A 24,482-nucleotide genomic window follows, 5' to 3' on the forward strand; every position below is an offset into this window, starting at 1 on the left:
CAATTTCAGTCCTCATTCCCAGTTGGTTGCGCAGATCAAATGTGATATCAGGTGATTTTTGGTGTCCTCTTCTTCCTTCTTCTTTTTCGATGCTGTCTTTGGCTAATTCCATTGGAGGAGGGTTTGGTTTTGAACATTAAAGAATTTTAAGACCCAATTGTCCAGTTAAGTACTATAAAAGGGGGTGTTGTTTTGGTACTAGCAGCTACTAATTCCAAATTACCAAAATCTCTCCCCACTCCAATCAAGTTCCCACCCTACCCTCCTCAATTTGCTTACATTGCTATAGAACCTGAAAAAAAAACGAGAGTAACTAACAAGAGCTGTCAGTTACAGAATGGATAAGATTTTGTAAAAGATCTGATAGGTATGACATAAAGTATGCGACAAGACATTGTTTGATGACACAGTAATAAATGTATTTCATATCAGTATTTCTTATGGCATTTGCAACGAACACGGACTTAGGGGCGAGCCCGGTCCGACAGCCAGTCGTGCAGGAGGATCTGCTCCAGAACGGGCCTCTTCAGAGGGTCTTGCTTGAGGCACCAGCGGACCAGGTCTCTGCAATCTATGGAACAATAGGATTAGACAGTCACAAATGGTATCTTGATACAGTAGAAAAAAGTATACAGAGAGAACACACTTGTTGCAAACTTCAATTTAAACTCTATTAATCATGTATCCTACCATAAACCATTTTTTTAATGCAAAATCTGTTTCTACTGTGTCGTCATCGCTTTGGATAGTGTGTAGATAAAGCACTGGTAATTGGACCCGTACCAAATTGCACCCTACTCCCTAAACACGCCTACTCTCCTCCCAGCTGCAACTATATACCTTTGGAGATCCCTCTCTTGAAGCGCAGGCGTCCTCGGATGATTTCGGCCTCCTTTCTGAAGGGCAGATCACCGTTGACCAGGCCAAACAGAAGCACACCCAGGGACCAGATGGTGGCTTTGCGCCCCTGGTACTTTCCATCCAGAACCCACTCAGGGGGGGAGAACTCTGTAGTGCCTGAGACAGATGTGGGGAAAGAAGGGGGGTTACATTCCTTTGCCCGAAGCTCACAACACCAATGCTATTCAGTCTTCGTCTCTTCTCACCAGCAAAGTCCCTGAAGAGTTTCTCCCTCAGCAGATCCCCGCAGCCGAAGTCGATGAGCTTGACGTTCAGAGTGTCCGTCTGCACCAGCAGGTTCTCCACTTTGATGTCGCGGTGGATGACGCCGCGGTCGCGGCAGTGCCGTACGGCCAGAACCACCTGGAGCATGATGACCCTCGCCATGGCCTCGTTGAGCTTCCCACCCATCGTCTCACAGTAGTCGTACAAGTCCATGCAGGAGGTGGGACGCTCCAGGACCAGGATGAACTTCCTGGGCTGCTCGAACCAATCCACCAGCTCCAGCACGTGTTCACAGACAGGGGGCCGCGACACGATCTGCATCAGGGCGACCTCCAGGGGCAGCCTGTGCGTTGTTCCAGGCTAAACGGGGGAAGGTTGATTAACAACCGTTTCATGCATTGGCAGCGCACAGTGGGCTGTTAGATTGGTCTGACTGTACATACAATTATCAGGTAGGCTAGCACTCCGATGTGACTGTTTTTGTGGTTTGTTGGGTAGGCTCGTACACATTTATCAGACTGTACTTACAATTGTGAGGTAGTACTCCGATACACCCTTAGGGATGTACTTAATGGCGACCTGAGTGACGGAGAAGGGAGAAGCACGTTGTGAATAATCAACATAATTGTGGTAATGTCTTATGCTGTGGATGGACAGATCTAAAGAGGAAGGAATGAGAGGGAGGGATGATTACTTCTCTCCCATCTTCCTTTCGTGTTCCCTCATAGACGGACCCACAGCCTCCTTGTCCCAGCAACTTGCCCACGTTATAGAGCGAGGTGAAACTGGCTGCAACACAAATGTCACAGTTAAGGACACGGCCCAGTCCTTCCCCTAACCACACACTGTTTATCAGGCTATTCAATGTCTAACAGGCTTCATTGAGGACAATAACCAGATCTAGAAGAGCACAAACAGAGCAATAAAACTAATCAGACAGGGGGCTTTATTGTACACTTGACTTACTGTAAGTCAGCCGTGTAGGCCTTTAGGTATTTGCATTTTACAACAATTGGCCAGAGTTGAATTATCTCATTGAAAAGCTCTGTGGTGTCTGGTCACTCAAACCTAAGGCAAATTATAACCGATGTGTCTGACCTCTGCGTGGTGGGTTGCGCCGGACTTTGGTCTTGTGTTTATCACAGACTTCTGAACCTTTAGAGTCGGTTCTCTCGCTGCTGGTGGATGCGTCTGTTGATGTGGAGGAGCCAAAGGAGCTGTATGACCCGGATGCCATGGTGACCTTGATCTTCTTAGCAGTCCTAAGGTCGTCTGAATCCAGATCTTGGAAAAAAGTAATCCTTTTCCTCTTTGATCCCATGTCGCATTTGGTTCCCTTGTCCTCCATCTTGGGGGTTGGTAGGCCCTTTTTCCTTGGCATCTTTGAAATTGCCCTGGTCTCCATAGGAGTGGGCCAGTCAGGGTCAGCCTCACTCTCAATCTGCAGTTTCTGGAGAGTGCTCTGTGTCAATTGAGGACAAGGGAGCACCAAGGAAACCATTTTGGTTATGGCCTGCTGGCTGGACCGTTTTTTGGTTGGGCGTTCGCCCCTGTCCACATTGAACCTGCACTTCCTCTTCATTCTCAGCCCCTTGTTCTGAAACAGTCAGACAGTCCTAACATTTTATTTTGGGATGTTTGTGATAACCTTTATGAGAACATAGTGAGATTTGCAAGTGCACCAATAAGCCACCTTGCCATTGTAATAGATATATATAAGCCCTGTCCAGAACAGAGACAAACCCAGAGCCACTCGGCCCCATAAAATTGTGTAGGTCTGAAAGGATTTGATTGCCTAAGCAATATGGTGAAAACAATTATATCTAGCCTATTCTAGGGTAAAACAATCCAATTGAAAGAAAGTTCAAGCTCATACTTGAACTTTGATACTATTTTTCACATTTTGCAGTCGTTTTTGGGATATGCTGTTGACATCGAAGACACCATTTACACACTTTTTTCTCACCATAACCAATTCTGTTGAATTCAGTCCTGGGTACAAATACTATTTGAAATCTTTCAAATACTTTGCAAAGTAACACTGAACACCACTCTCTGAGCCATATGCACACAAAAAAATATAATTCACTCATGTTTAATACACACATGAAGTAGGACAGAAGTAAACACCCACCTATTTATTATTATTACTATGACTGTTTGCTTTAGCCTTACCTGGAGTGCCAAATTAGGCGGGGTTTGTCATTTTAGGACTGTTCCATTGGCCTGATTTCAACCCAGGTCTGGTTGGATTATAATTGATTCAATCAAATGTAGAACCTACCGGGAGTGTGAATATAGAAAGTTGTTCCGGTGAGGTGGTGGACCCGTTTGATTGCTTTGTCCATCAAAATGTCTATATGTATATACATATATAATATGTCAGACATGATGATGTCATCTGGCACAATTTTGTCACACAGTTGATGTCACAATAGCTCAATCTTAACAACACCGCGGCCAGTCCCGGCGACAGTAACCCCCGCGCTTGTTGTAAGAAAAAATATTCCTGAATATATAAATAAACATTTTATTCCGTTTTTTTTAATGAAAAATAATCCTGTAAATTTTCAACCAATTATTGAGGCCCTGGCGTCAACGTCATCAATTGTAACCTGACACTTAGGCCGGGGGTGGCTTTTGAAATACACTGCATCGGGGTTTACACGAACAGTCTACTTGAAGAGGCTAGAACACACAGTCTGATCTCGGATTAAGGAAAACTTCGTGTATATAAGGTTCTCACAGTGGAGTTGGCACGCTAGCAGCTGGAAACGAGTCGACTTTAAGTGGTTAATGTTAAACCCTTAGCTAGCTAATTTAGCTCCGGGCCGTTAGCTCACGTAAACAGAATTCCAAAGACACCATCAGGAAAGAGTGTTGTCAATGTATTTGGCCATAACGGATAGTAGTGACTCTGTTGATGCGAGTTAACGTTAGCCCATATACAAAATAACTGACTCTGGTACCTCGGATAGTAAAGAAAGGTACCTAGTTAGCTAATCATTTCTCAACTAGAGTTTTGTTGTGGAGCTAGCGAGTTAATTTACGTGGCTTGTTGTGGACCTGGTTATTAATTTCAGAACAACTAACGGGGGCTTGTTGTGCCAGCTAACGACGTTAGTTAGCCCTGGATACGTCGACTGTCCACCCTTTGCAGTTTTAGCCACTAACGACATGGGTCTTATATTTGCCAAACTGTGGAGTTTCTTTTGCAATCAAGGTGAGTACTTATCTACCAGCTAACATTTTTAGCTTGCTAGTAGCTAACTAGTACGTTAGCTAGTATACACACAATAACATGGGGCCTTCATCAGTAACGTTAGTTAGTTGGCTAGCTAACGTTTTTGGTTGCCAGCTGTTCTTTGTCCCGATGTGTAGTTAACGTTATTCCCTGACAATGGCTGCATGCAAAACAACACATAGTAGTGGTCTAGTTAGTTAGCTAACTATTTATTTATTGTAGCTCAATGTTAGGGAGTTACCGTTGGCAACATAATGTAATGGTGGTAGAGGTTCACATAATCAGCCAGCTAAGGATACTGTTAGATGTAACGTTAACACTCAAATAGCCACATGTTTGAGAGTAATAATATGCAGTCTGTGGTCCAATTTCGGACTTGCTGTTTAGGCTACTGTTTCTGTTGACTTTGAGAAATGGACACAAGGGACAACTTTGGAAGGATGTGGAAGTCGGTTTGGAGTTTTATAGGGCTAAATGGATAACAAAGACGTGTTGTAATGGCCCTTTCCTGTCTTTTCAATCCTGCAGAGAAAGAACATGTCAATATAATGGAATTGGGCAGAGCCTTTAAAAAAATGTAACTAGGCAAGTCTTTTAACAGGTCAAAAAAGTTATTCCGAAATGGATCCATGGCATTCCCACCTGACCCGATATGCATAAATAAATAAAAATAGACCAGTTCCGAATGGACTCGAGGACAGTCCAACCTCTTACGAAAAGACCTGTGGCTAAACAGACCAGTGCTCGTTTAGGTCCGAGAGTAGAAAGAGGGAGCGAGAGAACCCCAAGCTGGGCGCTGCCAGCGACATCAATAAACGAGCGAATTTGGCCAAATGATCCACAGTTACTTGCCCTTAAATTGGAAATATATAGATTTGTTGTTTTAATGTGTAGCATATTCAAATCTTTATAGCCTATTCGATTAGTTTCTACTATCTGAAAACAATTGTCCACCTCACAGTTCAGATGTAGGAGATTTGAGCGCTAAATGCATCAGTATGATATATGTAAAAATTATAGTGTCCATTTATTTTTAAAAATAAGTATAAATGAAGCGCTATAAGAAATATAAAGTGTCGCTGGTTCGCAGTTGTCCAACTGAATGTATCTTCCGCATTTAACCCAACCCCTTGGTTAATTGCTCGGGGATTCGATACTGCAACCTTCCGGTTACTGGCCCAACGCTCTAACCACTTGGTTACCTGGTGCCCCATTAGCTAAGCATAGTAGCTAGCCATACCAAACCTTCACAGAAGTTAACTTTATTAGGGTAATATCAAAATTAAGTCAAGTCATTGTTTACAGGGAAAATACAAACAGGTTATTATATTGCAGCATTAAATTGAGTTTTGCATCTTGCCCTTTTTTATTGTTTTCCTTTTCATGGTTTGAGTGCAAATAGCCCAAGGCCTTCTGATAATTATGTTATATTGCAGCAAATGTAACATTACTCTAAATTTGGCCAAAGAAAATGGCTGAACAGAATGAAACTAAACATATTTAAATAACTGATTTAAACCTTGAACAGGCCTATATTGCAGTAATTACCAATAAATGTGAGTGCCTACCCAACAAATGACAGCAAAAGGCAAATGTTATTTTATAACAGGCCTACTTATAACCTAAATACAGAGCACAAAAGACAGAATTTAATTTGGGCAACAAAATGATACAATATTTTTGCATATTTCAAGAACTGGTTTGTTATTAAATAGGCTAATAATATAATATACAAAAATAATAAAACAAATGATAATGGGTACCAAAACAAATAGGTTAGAAAACTGCATCAAACCTTTATAGTGAGTTCCATTTGGCCGTGCCAACGTTCTTCTCATCTTTCTCCACTACAATATTAAACTTGTCCCTTAGGACATTGCTCCTTTCTCACTCTCTCTCAGCAGCAGGCGGACGTGAGGCGAGCAGCCGGAATCACTTTCAGCTGGACAGAAGCTATACGTTTTTGAGTTGCAGTTGGCTGACAACGATAAAGCTTGTGCGGTTCTTGTCTGTCTCACGCACATTAAATTTAAGAGGACTGGTCCAGATTACAAATCAATTTTAATTGCACAGATCCGTGGCAATTTTATATCAGATCCGAGAGACTAGTAAGAATTTACAAGTCGGATCACGGAATTTCGGGGGCTTAGACCTCTACCAGTTTCACTCACATCAACAGAGTTAATGGTAGTGAGATTACTACTAGGATGGATGCTTGTGGAATGTGCATTCTGGACCACTTCCATCATGGTGTTTGTCATATTGAAAACGTTTGATTTTGTTTGAATGGAAAATATAGAGTTCACACCAGTCCATGGATATGGAAATGTTGGATAGTGTTCTTTGCATGTAATAAAGTCTCAACTCTCTCTGTGAGCTTTTTTGGCCGGGCCAACCCACATCCACAATAAGGTAGCTATCCTCTCAGGAAGCAATAGCTGTGGAACATCTGACGACATCATCTGTTGTGTGCCAAAGCCTGTCAAAGTCATCAGCCTTCTGATAGTACTACCTTCCTCCTTGTCACCCGTGGGCTTCAAAGGTGAAGTCCCCTATGGGGGATATTCTAACACAAACGTGCCAACTTTGATTCAGGCTTTGGTCTGCCAGCCGCCTCTGTATGACAGTGTAGTGTTAAAGGCCCTAAAGCAACACAGAAGCTGAAGACCCTGTATGGTGATTTTTGGGGGGTGGGCTGCTTGTTAGGCCAGCTAAAGCCAGGAGCTAAGCTAAGAGAGAATTTGCTTGAAGAAGTAGGCTAATTACCTTTGAAAATGGCTCTGGGGTGAAGTTTCCCGTAGGTACAGATCTAGGATCAGCTTCCCCTCAATCTTAGTGTGGCAAGAAGGTAGTGTATCTTGGGAAGGGAAACTGTAACCTGTGCACACTTTCTTTGTTGCAGAACACAAGGTGATTATTGTCGGGTTGGACAATGCTGGAAAGACCACCATACTGTACCAATTGTGAGTACTTAAAAAAAAAACGTTTTAACCTTTATTTAACTAGGCAAGTCGGTTAAGAACAAATTCTTATTTACAATGACGGCCAGATGCTGGACCAATTGTGCTCCGCCCTATGGGACTCAAAATTACATCTAGATGTGATACAGCCTGGATTAGAACAAGGGACTATAGTGACACTTCTTGCCCTGCGATGCAGTGCCTTAGACCACTGCGCCACTCGGGACTACTACAATTCCCCCCCCCTGTCTACTGTCTCCATGTATCTTCAACTAAAACTCAAGAGTTTTTCTATGTTTAGGGAAAACTCCTGGCCATCCTACTAATGACTGTTGCTCTCTGAGGTAGATGACTGCAACGTTTTTGTAACTTCCTCCTCAGTCTGATGAACGAGGTGGTCCATACCTCGCCCACCATCGGGAGTAATGTGGAGGAGATAGTGGTGAAGAACACCCACTTCCTCATGTGGGACATCGGGGGACAGGAGTCTCTCCGCTCCTCCTGGAACACCTATTACTCCAACACAGAGGTAAGTTACACCCACCACCCCAACATGCTCTACTCGCCCAGTGGCCAGTGCTGTATGTTTTAGTGGTAGCAGACAGACATTTACATTTAAGTCATTTAGCAGACGCTCTTATCCAGAGCGACTTACAAATTACACACGGTGCATAAAGGTCCAGTGGTGTGTGTTGTAAATAGTGGGGCTCCTAATCCCTAATAGATGCTGTCAGAGAGGGGAACAAAAGTATTACCCAGCTGCAGTGTTTGTTCAGAGCACAGACGGACCAAAGGGGCGTCCCTGGGTTCAAAGGTCACGCTGACAGAGGCCTGTCTGAAAGGCACGTTTTGCCTCAGCAGCTTATGGTAAGAGTGAGGGGATGAGGAATGTGGCTCTTCATTGGAGCTCTGTTTTAAAACCGCCCCCACAGTAGGACTCTTCAAACCGTATCACACACTCTTGCTAATTCTGGAACCTGACATCTGCTAGGCTCTGTCCACATGCTCACTTCAGCACAAACGCTCCAGCCACATCTGCTATGCTCTCTGAACGATACACAATGAGTCTTTAGCATGCTAGCCACCAGCCCCGGAGCAAGCCCAATTGTGAGGGTCTCCGCTTGGAAATATCCACCCACCATGTTTCACTGTACCTGTTCTAAATGGCATCTGAAAAGATGAAGTGTCCTATTGAATCTATTGGCTTCTATGGAAGTCATGAGCTTGTTTCACCAGCCATCTGTGCTCTGTCTCTGTAACTTGTCTGTTGCTGTACTTGTCTTCACAGTCGCACGTGGCCAATCATTCCAAATCCCTCTCGTTCACTCAACGAGTCCGAGCATAGTGTCTTGCTGGTGACAAACCTAATGGCCGTGTCCAAAATTTGTCTTGCCTAGTTCTTATTTAAACTGCATACTTTGTATGGCAGGGTAGCCTAGTGGTTAGAGCGTTGGACTAGTAACCAGAAGGTTGCAAGTTCAAATACCCGAGCTGACAAGGTACAAATCGGTCAAGTTCTGTTCCTAGGCAGTCATTGAAAATAAGAATTTGTTCTTAACTGACTTGCCTAGTAAAATGAAGGTAAAATTATGTTACTGTAGTGAACAAAATATAAACACAATATACAACAATTGCAAAGATTTTACTGGGTTCATAACAAAGTCAGCAAATCAAAATAAATTAGGTCCTAATCTATGGATTTCACGTGAATGGGAATAGAGATGCATCTGTTTGGTCACAGATACCTTAACAGAAAAAGGTAGGGCCGTGGCTCAGAAAACCAGTCCGTATCTGGCCACCATTTGCCTCATGCAGCGCGACACATCTCCTTCGCATAGAGTTGATCAGGCTGTTGATTGTGGAATGTTGTCCCAGTCATCTTAAATGGATGTGTGAAGTTGCTGGAACTGGAACACGCTGTCATACATGTCGACCCAGAGCATCCCAAACATGCTCAATGTGTGACATGTTTGAGTTTACAGGCCATGGCAGAACTGGGACATTTTCAGCTTCCAGGAATTGTGTACAGATCCTTGTGACATGAGGCTGTGCATTATCATGCTGAAACATGGTGATTGAGGCAGATGAATGGCACGACAATGGGCCTCAGGATCTCGTCACGCTTATCACTCTGCATCGATAAAATGCAATTGTGTTCGTTGTCCGTAGCTTATGCCTGCCCATAACACAACCCCATTTTTTGTTGTTGTCATTTTTATTAGGCTCCCCATTAGCTAACGCTATAACGCTAGCTAATCCTCCTGTGGTCCAAGACAATTACAAATCAAGACTTCAAACATTTAACAAGTAGACAATACAGACAATTTAAAATACCTGACAGGAAACACTTCACATTCAGCTGATGCCTTCTATTTCCTGTCCAGTCATATGGTCTATCGCATTAGATGTTCTTGTGTAGTTGTGTGTGACAACTGCACATTTTAGAGAGGCCTTTTATTGTCCCCAGCACAACGGGCACATGTGTTATGATAATGCTGTTTAATCAGCTTCTTGATATGCAAAATCTTTGGGCTCCTAAGTGGCTCAGCGGTCTAAGACACTGCATCTCTTTGCAAGAGGCGTTACCAAAGTCCCTGGTTCGAATCCAGGCTGTATCACATCCGGCCGTGATTGGGAGTTCCATAGGGTGACTTGGGTAGGCAGTATTGTACATTTTGTTCTTAACTGCCTTGTCAAGTTACATTTTAAAAAAATCTGGCAGGTGGATTATCTTGGCAAAGGAGAAATGCTCACCATCAGGGATGTAAACCAATTTGTGCTCAATTTCTGGGATCTTTTATTTCAGCTCATGAAACATGGGACCAACATTTGTTATATTTTTGTTCAGTGTACATACTATTTAGAACGTACTGTTTAGTGAAAAAGTATGCAGTAAGCAACAAATAAACATAAATACCCATCTATACTGAGAAGGCGTGATCTAATGCACAATCGCGTAAGAATAGAGTACCCCTATTCTTATCAGCTGTTGTCAAACACGGGTGGGTGTGAAAAGACTATTCTCTTCCTCAAGGGTGCAACGAAGTCTCCTAGATGAAAAGCTGAAATGAGTATGACATCCTGGCATTTTTAAAGCATACATTTTTTCTAAATATCACATACTATCTATTTTCGCACACCTCAAAAGCCTACAATTTAGTACGCAAGTACGCGTTATCGGAAATGTCTAATTTCCTCTTGCAGGATTTATAAAGTGATTTCAGTTGGCATTTTCTGTCTTCTGTAATTCCCAGTTTATCATCTTGGTGGTGGACAGCACAGACCGAGAGAGGCTGGTGATCTCTAAAGAGGAGCTCTATAAGATGTTGGCTCATGAGGTTTGTATATTAACCCCCCAGTACTCTGATCTTCATTCACATGCATGCTGGCACAGAAAACTGGTGGGAAACCATACAGAACTAGTCTTGTCTTATCTCTGCTATTGATTTTTTTTATTTTTTTTGCTAGCCTAAAAAAACAAGGAGCTTGTCTCACAAGTCCACATGAATGATTCCTAGTTCCCTCCGTCACATTGTTCAGGGGAAGTTTCCGTTGTGCTTGGGATGCGTCCCAAATGGTGCCCTTTTCCCTATATAGTGCCATTAGGCTCTAGTCAAAATGAATGCACTAAAAAGGGAATATAGTGCCAGTTGGGACACATGTTGTAGTGGAAGTTGCATTGTTCTCTTTGCCCCTTCTTTCTTCCCAGGACCTAAGAAAGGCAGCTTTGTTGATATTTGCCAACAAGCAGGATATGAAGGACTGCATGTCGGCGGCAGAAATCTCCAAATACCTCACCCTCAGCTCCATCAAAGACCACCCCTGGCACATCCAGTCATGCTGCGCGCTCACAGGAGAAGGGTGAGAGGGGCCTTGGCATCACGCGGACACACACACAACCTTAACACTGTCCTGTTCCCTTCTATAGCCTATCTGATCCGCCTCTTAACATTACTTCTTCTGAAACTTCAATAGGGATCTGCAACTTAGACTGTTTGTCTTTTTTTCTTTTCAGCTTATGCCAGGGCCTGGAATGGATGACCTCGAGGGCGGGACTAAGATAGCCCCTTCTCCCTCGTTGGATGTTGAACTGACTGACTACCGTTCTCACCTATCCGGTGGTATCTCAGCCTCTCCCTATTGGCTTCTTAAAAACAAAAAAAATGGTTCAACTTTGAGCTTAAGGCTGCACAGGAAGCAAGTGTTGCGTCTCTCCCTGCTACATCAACTTGACCTCACCTGGGTTGTGTTCATTCGGCACCAAACAGAAGAAAACAAACCAAAACAGGAGGGACTTCCAGAACTTGTCCAATTAGAAATGCTCCTTTCCATTGTCCTTTGCAAAATGTTTTCGCTACGGCGTGCTGTAATGAATACCACACTATTATAAGGTCCTTGTTAACTGGACCCTCTTACTAAACCACATGGACTTTTTGCTACCTGGATGTGATCAAGCTGATGGTAAACTGCAGTAGAACCACAGCCAGAAAGAACACTTCTCCTCTAAGACTGGAATACTAAGTGTCCACTTGAAATGATGGACACACCATCACCACTACATATCATGATTATATATCATAATGCCATATTAGGACCTGGATTAACATTTAGGTCTCTTGAATGTTCTGTGCGGAAGTGTTTCATCAATCATGTATTCATTTGTCTGTCTATTTTGATGCCTACTATACAGAGGCCTATACCAAACAGTGTTAACCTGACTACCATAAGTGAGTAGGTAAACTTACTTAGGTTGGGGAAAGGAAGGGGTTTATCATGGTGAATGGACACCGGGTAGTATCAGTAACACAATGGTATTCTATGTTGGTTACAGGAGTGGAAGTCTGTTACAATACATGTTTTGGTTTAGGCCTATGTGTGCAGGATGGCATGTTCAAGATGTTTTTAACTACTTTTTTTTGTGTTTTTTTTTTTAATTTCATGGTGAGTTGTCGTCGGGGGCTTATTATACATGGTCAGAGGGTTCTGTTCAAAAGTAGTGCACTATATAGGGTGCCGTTTGGGATGCACACTGGGTACAAGCCTCGTGGTGCTTGTTTCTTTGACTGTGGGGGCCACTTTGTTATTGGGAATAGTCGCATTGCATTTGACTTCTCAAGCAAATGTCGCTGGGATCTGTTTTTCTTGGCACTCATTCACACCGGAAACAAATGGGGTGCTAACTAGTGCTGAGCGATCAACCCAAAATGTTGTTTATTTTTTTGTTTTTTTTAAACCGCTAATTGACCAACGTTGGTTCAGTTATTTGAATTCCATGTAATTTTTCACTGTGAGCTCAATGCACACATTTCAGTTTCTCCACAGATAAATCAGATCAAGTCCGATCTGTGTGACGTATTTTCCAACAGGCCAATATTCATAGTTTAGTGCAGAAAACGTGATAATTAACTACAATGACCATTATGCATAATCCTACTTTTCAGTTTTTTTCCCGTTACTCCTGCTATGGTAGGTTAGTGTGGGGCAGACACTTAGACCGAGAAATGCATGATCAAGAGGGATAGAGCGCAGTTGCTTTGTGAGGTATCTCTACCTGAAAATACATTTATCTAAGTGATTGATAGTATGCCTTATTTCCATTGAAGAACTAGTAAAATAGTGGGGTTTTTTTGTCAGACAGCATAGGCAGCAGCTCTATAGAGATGAGATATGATTTGGAATTGAAGTCATCAAATAAAACAAATGAAATTTTTTAAGTAATTAAGTGATACGCAGTAAATTGGCAGTGACTACTAATAATGGGAATTTTAATCATTGTTTTCTGTTAACATTTAATCCACAGTGCATTTAATGTTAAAATTGTATCAACTGAAAACTGTAATTATTGAAAAAAAAAAAATCAAACCGAAACCATACAGACCTCAAATGCAGTAATCGCTCGGCACTAGTGCCAACCAACCACTACCGTGGTAATATCAGTGTTCAAAGCTCAAGTTTCATAACAGTATTGTACACATGTCGATGCAGCATTTTGATTAGATTATTTTAGCATTTTGTGTATATACTTGAGATATGTCGAACTGAGCAGGTCCGTAATTGCAGCTACATTTGTTAGTGTATCACCTTTATTCTGACAGAAATTATTCCCTAGAGTTAAAGTAGCCTGAGTGTCAGTCTGTTTGTGCTATCATGCCACCTCCTTGTTTTAGCTTGACAAGGCCATCAATGGAGTTTGCAAAAGCACTAATGGATCTGGGACCAAGCAAGCATTAGATATATGGTAGTCTTTGTGCATTTTTGACTGCAGTGTGACGGAACATGCCATCCAGTCCCAATCAGCTTATGTTGCGTACCCTTAAAACAGCTAGCCTGATCCCAGATTTGTTTGGGTTTTAGCCAACTTCTCTAGTTAGAGAAATTGGCTGAAGCACACAGGTCTGGGACCAGGCTACTGACAGGTCTGGGACCAGGCTACTGACAGGCCTCAAAAGGAGTCAGGGTTAGGGCTTCTCCGGTGTCAAATGTGCTACATGTCAGACAGACTCGCATGTGAATGAATGGGATATTGATGCTCTTCTTATGTCTGAATGTCTGTCTGCTTGCCCTGACAATATTTTATCCCTTGTTCCCGCTGTATCAAGGTTCTCAGTCTAGAATCAGCCCCATTCCACAATCTTACTCAATGCGGATGGAACCACTAAATTGATCCTAAATTGGCACCCCTACTCTGAGAAGCATGCTACATATGGCCTCTCACCACCAGGATTTGTTACGACATTGGCCTGATGGGTGAGTTCTTTTAAATAGCTAACAGATCTATGCACGTGTCACTTTGCAGGTGTGTGTGTGTGGTGAAGTCGAGGAAACAACTTCAGTCTTTTCATTGGGACTAGATTCAGAGTAGCTCAGGGTCCGGTTTCCCCAAAGTACCTTAAGGCTACGTTCATCATTAGGACCTTCGTAAGAGCATCGTTAAATCTCTAAGCTGTTTCCCAAAACCACCGTTTTTAATAAAGCTGCTCTTAAACACTTATTTAACGACAACATCAGGCCACTTGTAGAACAGCTAAGTACGTCGTTAGATGCTTTTTTTGCCCTTCTGTGTGACTTTAAAAGATAAATACAGTATAGGCTACAGACCTAATATACTGTATTTGATTATATAGCTAATTGTAGACTAGCCTTCCGTTTTTAATATTTGCCAAATCTTGATTTAGTGCGGTTTTATAGGGTAAACATTAGAATAAGCCGCCTCAATATTTGTAGCCATAGTCAATATATAACATCTCTCTAGGAGCTGATCCCTCGTCAGTAATTCTAATGTTAAGATTGGAAAGGCAGAACGCTGCTCTGAGAAGGGCAGTATCAACACAGGCCTCAATGCACTTATTGAATGTACTCTGTGTAGTGGTTTGTGAAAAGCATGTTATAGCTTTGACTGTTGTAGGGAAGATTTAAAACGGTCATGAGCCTAAATTTCATTGGGAAACTGGGCCCTGGTCCATCGCGCGACAAGTTACAAAGAGCAGTGGCGTCCACCCTGGTCCGGGAGAGTATCTGAGTCCACTGGTTTTAATTGACACACAGTTAGCATTATGTGAAACCGATGGACCCAGGATGTGTCCCAAATGGCTCCATATTCCCTATATAGTGTACTACTATCAGTAGAGTGCCATTTGGAATTGGGACACATACCCAGTCTCTTCAGAATCATAGTGCATTCCATTTGTATCTAGTGCTTTATACTCTGTCAGACAGTGGAATGGTCAGACACTTAAATCAGGATGATAATGACATGTATGATCTGGGTTGCACATTTCAGTTTTATTTTTAAATAAAATATTGTATTTTGAAATGTGAATCTGGTTTGTTCACTGACTAGGCCCAGAAGGCTGCGATTTGCTTTTCAATGTTTCAGGCATCCACAGCTGGCTGCCAGCAGTCTCATACTGTTTGTACCCTCTCATGGGTGAAGACCTGATGAACATATGAGGACATCTGCAGAGACCCTTCTCAGAACAGAGAACCGAGCAGCTGTCATGACCAAGGCTGCGTTTACACAGGCAGCCCAATTCTGATATTTCTTTCACTAATTGGTATTTTGACCAATCAGATCTGAAAAAGTTCTGATTGGTTAAAACATTAATGAGTGGGGAAAAAGATCAGCATTGGGCTGCCTGTGTATGCTATCATCTGGTGTGTTGCACCGCCATAATAAAGTAAGCAAAGCACAGACTGTTATTTAAAAACAATGTTTTCTCAATGTTATTAGATGCAATATATAAAAAAAGGGTCCTGAAAAAGGAATGGTCTTTCAAAGATACTTAGTTAAAAATCCAAATAACTTCACAGATCTTCATTGTAAAGGCTTTAAACACTGTTTTCCATGCTTGTTTAATGAACCATAAACAATGAACATGCACCTGTGGAACAGTTAAGACACTAACAGCTTACAGACGGTAGGCAATTAAGGTCACAGTTATGAAAACTTAGGACACTTAAGAGGCCTTTCTACTGACTGGAAAAACACCAAACAAAAGATGCCCAGGGTCCCTGCTCATCTGCGTGAACGTGCCTTAGGCATGCTGCAAGGAGGCATGAGGTCTGCAGATGTGGCCAGGTCAATAAATTGCAATGTCCGTACTGTGAGACGCTTAAGACAGCGCTACAGAGAGACAGGACGGACAGCTGATCGCTCTCGCAGTGGCAGACCACGTGTAACAACACCTGCACAGGATCGGTACATCCGAATATCACACCTGCGGGACAGGTACAGGATGGCAACAACAACTGCAACAACAACTGCCCGAGTTACACCAGGAACGCAGAATCCCTCCATCAGTGCTCAGACTTTCAGCAATAGGCTGAGAGAGGCTGGACTAAGGGCTTGTAGGCCTGTTGTAAGGCAGGTCCTCACCAGAAATCACGGGTAACAACGTCGCCTATGGGCACAAACCCACCGTTGCTAGACCAGACAGGACTGGCAAAAAGTGCTCTTCACTGAAAAGTCGTGGTTTTGTCTCACCAGGGTGATTGTCGGATTCGCGTTTATCGTCGAAGGAATGAGCGTTACACAGAGACCTGTACCGGATTGAGGTGGAGGTTCCGTCATGGTCTGGGGCGGTGTCTCACAGGATCATTGGACTGAGCTTGTTGTCATTGCAGGCAATCTCAGCTCTGTGCGTTACAGGGAAGACATCCCCCTCCCTCATGTGGTACCCTTCCTGCAGGCTCATCCTGACATGACCTTCCAGCATGACAATGCCATCAGCCATACTGTTCGTTCTGTGGGTGATTTCCTGCAAGACAGGAATGTCAGTGTTCTGCCATGGCCAGCGAAGAGCCCGGATCTCAATAACATTTAGCACGTCTGGGACCTGTTGGATCGGAGGGTGAGGGCTAGGGCCATTCCCCCCCAGAAATGTTCGGGAACTTGCAGGTGCCTTGGTGGAAGAGTGGGGTAACATCTCACAAGAACTGGCAAATCTGGTGCAGTCCATGAGGAGGAGATGCACTGCAGTACTTAACGCAGCTGATAGCCACACCAGATACTGACTGTTACTTTTGATTTGGACCCCCCCCCCCCCCCTTTGTTCAGGGACACATTATTCCATTTCTGTTAGTCATATGTCTGTGGAACTTGTTCAGTTTATTTCTCAGTTGAATCTTATGTTCATACAAATATTTACACATGTTAAGTTTGCTGAAAATAAATGCAGTTGACAGTGAGGGGATGTTTCTTTTTTTGTTCCTGAGTTTAGGTGAAAAATATACTCTAGCTTGCAATATAACACTGAGGATGTATTGCAATGAGTGTTGGCCAGCGTACTAACAAGGTAATTTCACGTTAAACCATCAATAAGTGCTGAAAATAACCCGCACACCTGATTGCAACCATCATTGGCCACAATTTACTGCTCCTTAAAACCCTTTCCTGAATGTTAATGTTTTTCATAATTAATTAACTTAAACACTGGATTTTCTGCATTATGTCAAACGGTTTTGTTATATTTTAGCCTTCTGTGATGTATACAAAATGTAATATTGGGATGCAAACTATATTTGACATGGTTCAGGTGCCCGTAACATGTATGTGAGGCGTATACTTTTGTTTTAAAGTAGATTTGTTTAAGACTACCAAGAAACACTCTGTGACCCTGATTTAGCCCACTGCACATGCGCAGATACAGTGTGTGACCGTGAGAGTGAAGTCTGCATCTTGCTCAGCTCAATATTTCTTGTGCTGTTCGTGGCAATGTCATTTTGCCGAGTCTACCTTTTAAAACAGATGTCGAGGTTATCTTTTAGACCTGATTGCTGCCAACTTTGTTCAAATATACCCTCTGGTGGGTATTATCATCTGAACAAATGTATCCTTATGTTTTAGTAGACTAAGGGAGATGTCATCCTGTAGAATTAAAAAAAGCATTTCCTTGTTTACCACGGCAAATCTACTGTGGCAATTTACCCGATAGCTTGTATCAATGGAAAACTACTGTTGGTGAAGCCTATTCTTATTTTTTTTATGTAGTCCATTAATTACAATTTGTCTTAAAAAAGTGCAAGTTGGCATTCATTGAGATGACTCATGTACTGGAGGCAGTTTTGCAGGTCATCAGTAGTTAACACAGCCACAAAGTCACAATTATGGCTAAACACCGCCTATTTCTTAAAATTTGATTTTAAACCCAACCTTAACCATGCTGCTAATTTTATGCCTCTCCTGAAAGGAAGACCAAAAATATCTTTTTTTTGTAGGCTGTGGAATCTGACTTTGTGACTATTTTAACTAGTGACGACCGGAGGGCTACCCTATGAAGAAGGTTTAAATTAGCGAGGTAATTTTGGTCAACTGAGTTCAAAACCTTTTAGCCAGGTCAATTTCTATGGTAACAAATCTTCACAACTAACCTGCTCTGCTAACTCCATTTACCCTGGATTAAATGACTGAGCCACGAGTTGAGGACCAATGAAATCTTGCAAAGATTGCGTTATCATCCCCTTAATTTGAGGAAGACAACTGATTAAATATGTTATTAATCAAATGTTTTTTGTGTGTGTTAAATAGTACACATTTTAATGACATAATGCATTTTAAACTACACGCACAGTAACACGTATGACTTAATACAATTATTTGATCGATAGGAGTGAGAAACATATGCTTGGGATTGTGCATTGATAAGCACACCAAAAAGTCAGCATTAAAAATAAGAAATCAAATAAAGACGGCACTTCCTAAAAGGCTTATTTCACACTATAGCCTGTGAAGATAACTTTTATTTCATTTTGATTTCGGCAACCATTTAAAATGTTGCACTGACTCGCCCATGTATTGGTATTTCAGCATTGGCTCAATGAAGAGTTTGCGTTCGACTAGCCATGTGCGAAATGCACGCGCAGTTTCAAGCCTGATAGATTTAGTGGCAGGCGGATGAGCAATATTCACCATTGTAGTATGGATGAAGACTGACTTGGAATGTGAAGCTAACAGAAGCCGGTGCTTTTACACAGGCAGCCTTATTTAGATATTTTTTCACTAATTTATATTTTGAGAAATCAGATCAGCTCTGAAAAAGATCTGATGTGATTGGTCAAAAGGCCAATTAGTGGGGAAAGTATCAGAATTGGTTGCCTGTGTAAACACTATTATTTTGCAATTTAAAATTAAGGTGAAACGGTTTAATGAAAACTAGGCTTACTACTAATTACAGTAAAAAAAATACATTTATGCACGATGGCGCACCCGCAAAGCCGGTTTGGGTTACGGTTTCTATACTCCGGATAGGTTGATATTTCATTGGAGTAGAGAACATAGACGCAGCTGTCTTGTATCATAATCACTTGACTTGGTAACAACTGGCCTGTTTGGCCTGTTAATAGTGTTTCAAGAAATCCAGCTTTGTAATTGAGATAATGGCTTTGCTGTGTTAACCATAGGTCCCCACTGCCGGGGGATTTACGAGAATGGATTGCATCTCAAATGGCCCCCTATTCCCTAAACAGTGCACTACTTTTAACCAGGGCCCATAGGAGTGCACTACATAGGGAGCCATTTGGGGAAAGGGGGGGATACCTAATCAGTTGTCCAACTGAAATGTATCTTCCACATTTAACCCAACCCCTCTGAATCAGAGAGGTGCAGGGGACTGCCTTAATCAACATCCATGTCTTCAGCACCTGGTGAACAGTGGGTTAACTACCTTGCTCAGGGGCAGAACAACAGAATTTTACCTTGTCAGCTCATGGATTCGATCCAGCAACCTTCTAACCACTAAGCTACCTGCCACATCCATGGAGTAGAGGCGTGACACTAGAGGCCTTTGACTGACACCTGACACACTGCTAGAGCATAAGCTATTTCATTTCGCACATGAAGAAAAAACCTGTTCTATGTCATCTGCTCGAAACCGCTACTTGATATGGCGTCCAAAATATTAGCCTTTTTCCTCCTCTGTAACCAGGCTAACTAAATAAATGCTATTATTCACACATCCTTTTCCAATGGATATCCTTGGATTTCTGTTGCAAGAGGAGCTCTGATTCAGTCAGTTCATATCTTGTCCGGTATTTGCATCGTACTAATAGACAAAAGGCTCATATCAGCTTATTAACGAGGTTAGGTTGTGTAACCATGTCTGTGTCCCAAATGACACCCTTTCCCCTATTTAGAGCATTACATTTCCATAGGGCTCTGGTCAAAACAAAGGTAGTGCACTATATAGGGAATAGGGTGCAATTTGGGATGCAGATCATGTTTCCTCTGTGGCCTAGGCTTTCCAAGTTTCGCCACGTCTCGAGTGACATAAGACTGGTTAGAAATGAATGGATCTTCTCTTCCATTTCACAGAGAAGAATGGATCTTCTCTTCCATTTTCTATGTGACCACCTCTCTGCATCTGATGATATTTCTACAAGGGCCATTAGAAGTCCAAGTAGTCTGTCTAACTGTCTGTAGCATGTTTACACAGACAGCTCAATTCTGATCTTTTGCCAATAATTGTTATTTTAACCAATCAGATTAGATCTTTTGCCAATAATTGGTTAAAATATCAGAATTGATCTGTGTAAACGTAGCCCAAAGGCCGGCAGATGGGGATATTGAGTCGTTTCATCTTACCGAAGGGCATGTATGCAGCTGGCTATACACTCGTATCCCCCGTGGACCGGTTCATACATAAAACATTCTCCATTCAGGCTGCAAAGGTATCAATTTCCTTCAGGTGCTACACATAGGATTTTCAGAAAATGTCCATAATATATCTGCAGTAATATTATCTAGTGGAAATCACTTCCCGGCTTGTTAAAGTTCGACTCTGTTCGCTCAGTTTCAGTTTTTGTGAGAAAACAAGCACTGAATAGTGTAGGGAATCACTGTATGATCTAAATTGCTGTGAAATATGTTTTCAATAAAAAAGCATATAGTTTTTACAGCTGTTTGAAGCTGGTGGACCAAAACCATATAAGTAAAAGGCTCAAGCGCGAGTTGATGTGAAAAGATCTGATGTGATTGGTCAAAAGACCAATTAGTGGAAATGATATCAGAGTTTGACTGCCTGTCTAAAAGCTGCCATAGATTCTTGATCATGTGTCTGATAAGTTGCCACTTGGTGCATTTTAGATTTGGTGCTTTAGCCTTTGAAACTATATATTGTCCACCAGGTAGCGACATTGTATCATCAGTCAGTCTATGGGCCAGAGGTAGGATGTTCTTATTCCTCGTCCTGCTTCTCATCCTGAATCTCCTCCTCATCATCATGTGGGTTACAAAATGGATGACATACCAAGCTTCCAACTATTTAGCCAGTCAGCTAAATATTGACCTTGAGGGCTAAAACAATTGTTCCCTGATGAGACTTTCATACACACATCATGTATATCAGGGTTCCCCAACTGGCTGCCCACTTGTCTAATTTGGGTGGTTTTATATATGTTTTTTTTTGGACAATAAAGACTGTAAAAACACCAGCAAATCAGCTCCAAGTGATTTTAATTTTGGAAATCAAAGTATTTCCACGCATAAGATTGATATGTGATTGTATATATTTTCAATACCAAAAAATATCATAAGCAAAGGTTTTAGTCAAATATTATATCTGTTTGGGATCTTTGCGGTCAATTAGCATGTCCCAGGCCCCCTGACCACCCTCTCAAGAAAAAAATTGTCCCATGGCTGAATCTACTTGATGATCCCAGATGTATATTGTTAGTTTGTGCATTACTGTGCACGTTTGTCCCTATTAACAGGGTACATTTAGTTTTATGGACCTTGCTATCTTGCATTGAGAGCCTGAGTCTAAGTGAGTACGGTTTTGTCCCAAATAGCACCCTATTTCCTATATGGTTCCATTTGGGATGCACACTCTGAGTGAGGAAGACAGCGTCTTGCAGAGGGAAATTATTTCTCTGATAGATGGGGGGCCACTTAGAGCATTTACAGTATTACAGAACCTGGGGGCAGGGGGGGGGGGGGGGGGGGAGGGGGCAGGCTTTTAACAGTCAGCCTGGTGAGCCAGGCTTTTAACAGTCAGCCGAGTGAGCCAGGCTTTTAACGGTCAGCCTGGTGAGCCAGGCTTTTAACGGTCAGCCTGGTGAGCCAGGCTTATAACGGTCAGCCTGGTGGCCCAGGCTATTAACGGTCAACCTGGTGAGCCAGGCTATTAACGGTCAACCTGGTGAGCCAGGCTATTAACGGTCAGCCTGGTGAGACGGGCTTTTAACGGTCAGCCTGGTGAGCCAGGCTATTAACGGTCAACCTGGTGAGCCAGGCTATTAACGGTCAACCTGGTGAGCCAGGCTATTAACGGTCAGCCTGGTGAGACAGGCTTTTAACGGTCAGCCTGGTGAGCCAGGCTATTAACGGTCAACCTGGTGAGCCAGGCTATTAACGGTCAACCTGGTGAGCCAGGCTATCAACGGTCAACTTGGTGAGCCAGGCTATTAACGGTCAACCTGGTGAGCCAGGCTATTAACGCTCAACCTGGTGAGCCAGGCTATTAACGGTCAGCCTGGTGGGCAGCTTAACTGGCAGCTTAACTGGGCCTCACCTCTTGTATTAAGTAGCACCATTACCGGATTGTGATTGTACTGTGGTCTGTCTGTGATGCTGGGCATGGGGGCTTGGGTGGGGCGGCCAATGTTTCACAATGAGATTCAGACAGTCTCTGGTGTTTCCACAGGGGCCATTTATTGCTGATGCTGGTTCATGCAGTGCTATAAGTACATGCAGTGCTATAAGTACATACAGTGCTATAAGTACATGCAGTGCTATTCTGTGAGACATGAGTAGGAGTAAAGTGTCTCTCCATGCAGTATCTATGCATTACCCAGTGGTTGTGATTCCTTCAGACAGCTGATAATCTGCTATAGTTGTCAGTTCACTGTCACTTACTGCGTTACCGTGTTCAACTAACTGCAGGCTTTCCAATGACTTACACATTGACACAGACCGCACAATTTTCCAAATTTTCCAATCTGTTTGGGAAACAATCAGCCGCAACCTGTTCAAGGTGCATTGCTGCGTCCCCTTTGAACATCAGAGGGAGGAAGAGTTTGATTCCATTCAGACGATTCCGATTTTGTCAAGCACACTGCTTTTCTACCGCAGGCAGAAATGGCTTTCTTTGGTTCATTAGATGCCATTAATCATGTTTCTGTGCCATCGCCTGCTTTCTGCACGGGTGTCCAAAAACGTGTTGAAAGAAAATGAAAAATTGTTTCAAGTCTGTAGATGAAAAAAGTCTGGAACCTCAATATATAAATTCAAACACTGGTACAACAGAGACTTATGATGTATTATAGGCTATTAGACTTGCCAGTCATTGCTTCCATTGATGCATTGAATGCATTGTGTCAAAGCAGAGATTGATCGCTCAGCCTCATTTTGGACTAAACTCAGTAAAGCTAGTAGTTAGGATTTCACTTGTTTTGTTGGGGGATAAAATACGGGAAACAAAGCTAGAACATTAAACAGTCCTCATTAAATATTAACTTCAATGATTTATTATGAATCTGCCACAATTATTCTGGCCTTCCACCATGCTCATGTAGCATAGCCTGAGTGCCAGTCAGTGCTATCATGCCAATTCTGTCACGCCCTGGCCATAGTTTACTTTATATGTTTCTATGTTTTGATTGGTCAGGGTGTGATCTGAGTGGGCATTCTATGTTGGATGTCTTGTTTGTCTATTTCTGTGTTTGGCCTGATATGGTTCTCAATCAGGGGCAGGTGTTAGTCATTGTCTCTGATTGGGAACCATATTTAGGTAGCCTGGGTTTCACTGTGTGTTTGTGGGTGATTGTTCCTGTCTCTGTGTTTTGCACCAGATAGGGCTGTTTTTGGTTTTCGTACGTTTGTTACTTTGTTAGTTTATCGTGTATAGTTTCCATATTAAATAAAATGAATCACAACTACGCTGCATTTTGGTCCGCTCCTCCTTCCCACAACGAAAGCTGTGACAGAATCACCCACCACAACAGGACCAAGCGGCGTGGTAACAGGCAAAAGCAACAGCAGGAGCAACAAAAAAAGGAATCGACATGGGAGGACGAATTAGACGGAGAAGGACCCTGGGCTCAGCCTGGAGAATATCGCCGCCCCAAGGAAGAACTGGAGGGGGGGGCTCAGGGAGAGTGTGGCAGAGTCAGGAGTCAGACTTGAGCCCAATCTTCCTGTTTATCGTGAGGAGCCAAGGAGGAGACCAGAACCAGAGCCGGTGTTGGAGGTGAGCGAAACAGAGACTGTGAAGGAGTTAATGGGGAAATTGGAGGAGAGAGTAATGAGGGAGTTGCTGTGTTGGTGCTTTAAATATGGAATTCGCCCGACGGAGCGTGTTGGGGATTTGACGGCACCTGGGTCAGCGCTCCATACTCGTCCTGATGTGCCTGCTAGTCGGCTGGTGAAGTTGGTGCCAGCCTCACGCACCAGGCCTCCTGTGCACCTCCCTAGCCTTGCATGTCCTGTGCCAGCACTGCTCTCAAGATCTCCAGTACGCCTTCACGGTCTAGCCCATCCTGTGCCACCTCCACACACCAGCCCTCCGATGGCAGCTTCCCGCACCAGGCTTCCTGTGCGTGTCCTCGCCTCAGTGCCACCAGTGCCAGCACCACTCATCAGGCCTACATTGCGCCTCGCCTCTCCAGCGCTGCCGGAGACTTCCTCCTCTCCTGCGCTGCCGGAGTCTCCCGCCTGTTCA

General features: G+C 43.0%; 2 protein-coding genes across 2 annotated transcripts; one reads left to right on the forward strand and one right to left on the reverse strand.

Moving 5' to 3' along the window:
- Positions 1-464: 464 nt before the first annotated feature.
- On the reverse strand, positions 465-4,304 carry LOC135516973 (serine/threonine-protein kinase pim-3-like). Its single transcript, XM_064941029.1, has 7 exons — positions 4,242-4,304; positions 2,224-2,722; positions 1,820-1,914; positions 1,654-1,704; positions 1,107-1,485; positions 841-1,017; positions 465-571 (listed from the first exon to the last, which is right to left on the reverse strand). The coding sequence occupies exons 1-7, from the start codon at positions 4,302-4,304 to the stop codon at positions 465-467; spliced, it is 1,371 nt and encodes a 456-aa protein (XP_064797101.1).
- Positions 3,748-15,148, forward strand: arl8 (ADP-ribosylation factor-like 8). The gene is made up of 7 exons (XM_064941831.1): positions 3,748-4,112; positions 4,209-4,348; positions 7,272-7,332; positions 7,711-7,858; positions 10,584-10,667; positions 11,039-11,190; positions 11,345-15,148. The coding sequence occupies exons 2-7, from the start codon at positions 4,303-4,305 to the stop codon at positions 11,391-11,393; spliced, it is 540 nt and encodes a 179-aa protein (XP_064797903.1). The 5' UTR covers positions 3,748-4,112; positions 4,209-4,302; the 3' UTR covers positions 11,394-15,148.
- Positions 15,149-24,482: the final 9,334 nt, after the last annotated feature.

The sequence above is a fragment of the Oncorhynchus masou genome, chromosome 28 (assembly GCF_036934945.1).
Source record: "Oncorhynchus masou masou isolate Uvic2021 chromosome 28, UVic_Omas_1.1, whole genome shotgun sequence".
Lineage (NCBI taxonomy): Eukaryota > Metazoa > Chordata > Actinopteri > Salmoniformes > Salmonidae > Oncorhynchus > Oncorhynchus masou.

Excerpts from the sequence above, each read along its gene's own strand:
- arl8 (XM_064941831.1), top strand. The coding sequence starts at position 4,303 with ATGGGTCTTATATTTGCCAAACTGTGGAGTTTCTTTTGCAATCAAG. Across the intron at positions 4,349-7,271 it reads GAGTTTCTTTTGCAATCAAG|AACACAAGGTGATTATTGTC; the intron begins GTGAGTACTTAT and ends TCTTTGTTGCAG. Across the intron at positions 7,333-7,710 it reads ACCACCATACTGTACCAATT|TCTGATGAACGAGGTGGTCC; the intron begins GTGAGTACTTAA and ends CTTCCTCCTCAG.
- LOC135516973 (XM_064941029.1), bottom strand. The coding sequence starts at position 4,304 with ATGTCGTTAGTGGCTAAAACTGCAAAGGGTGGACAGTCGACGTATCCA. Across the intron at positions 2,723-4,241 it reads ATCCAGGGCTAACTAACGTC|AACAAGGGGCTGAGAATGAA; the intron begins GTTAGCTGGCAC and ends TGACTGTTTCAG. Across the intron at positions 1,705-1,819 it reads GAAAGGAAGATGGGAGAGAA|GTCGCCATTAAGTACATCCC; the intron begins GTAATCATCCCT and ends TCCGTCACTCAG.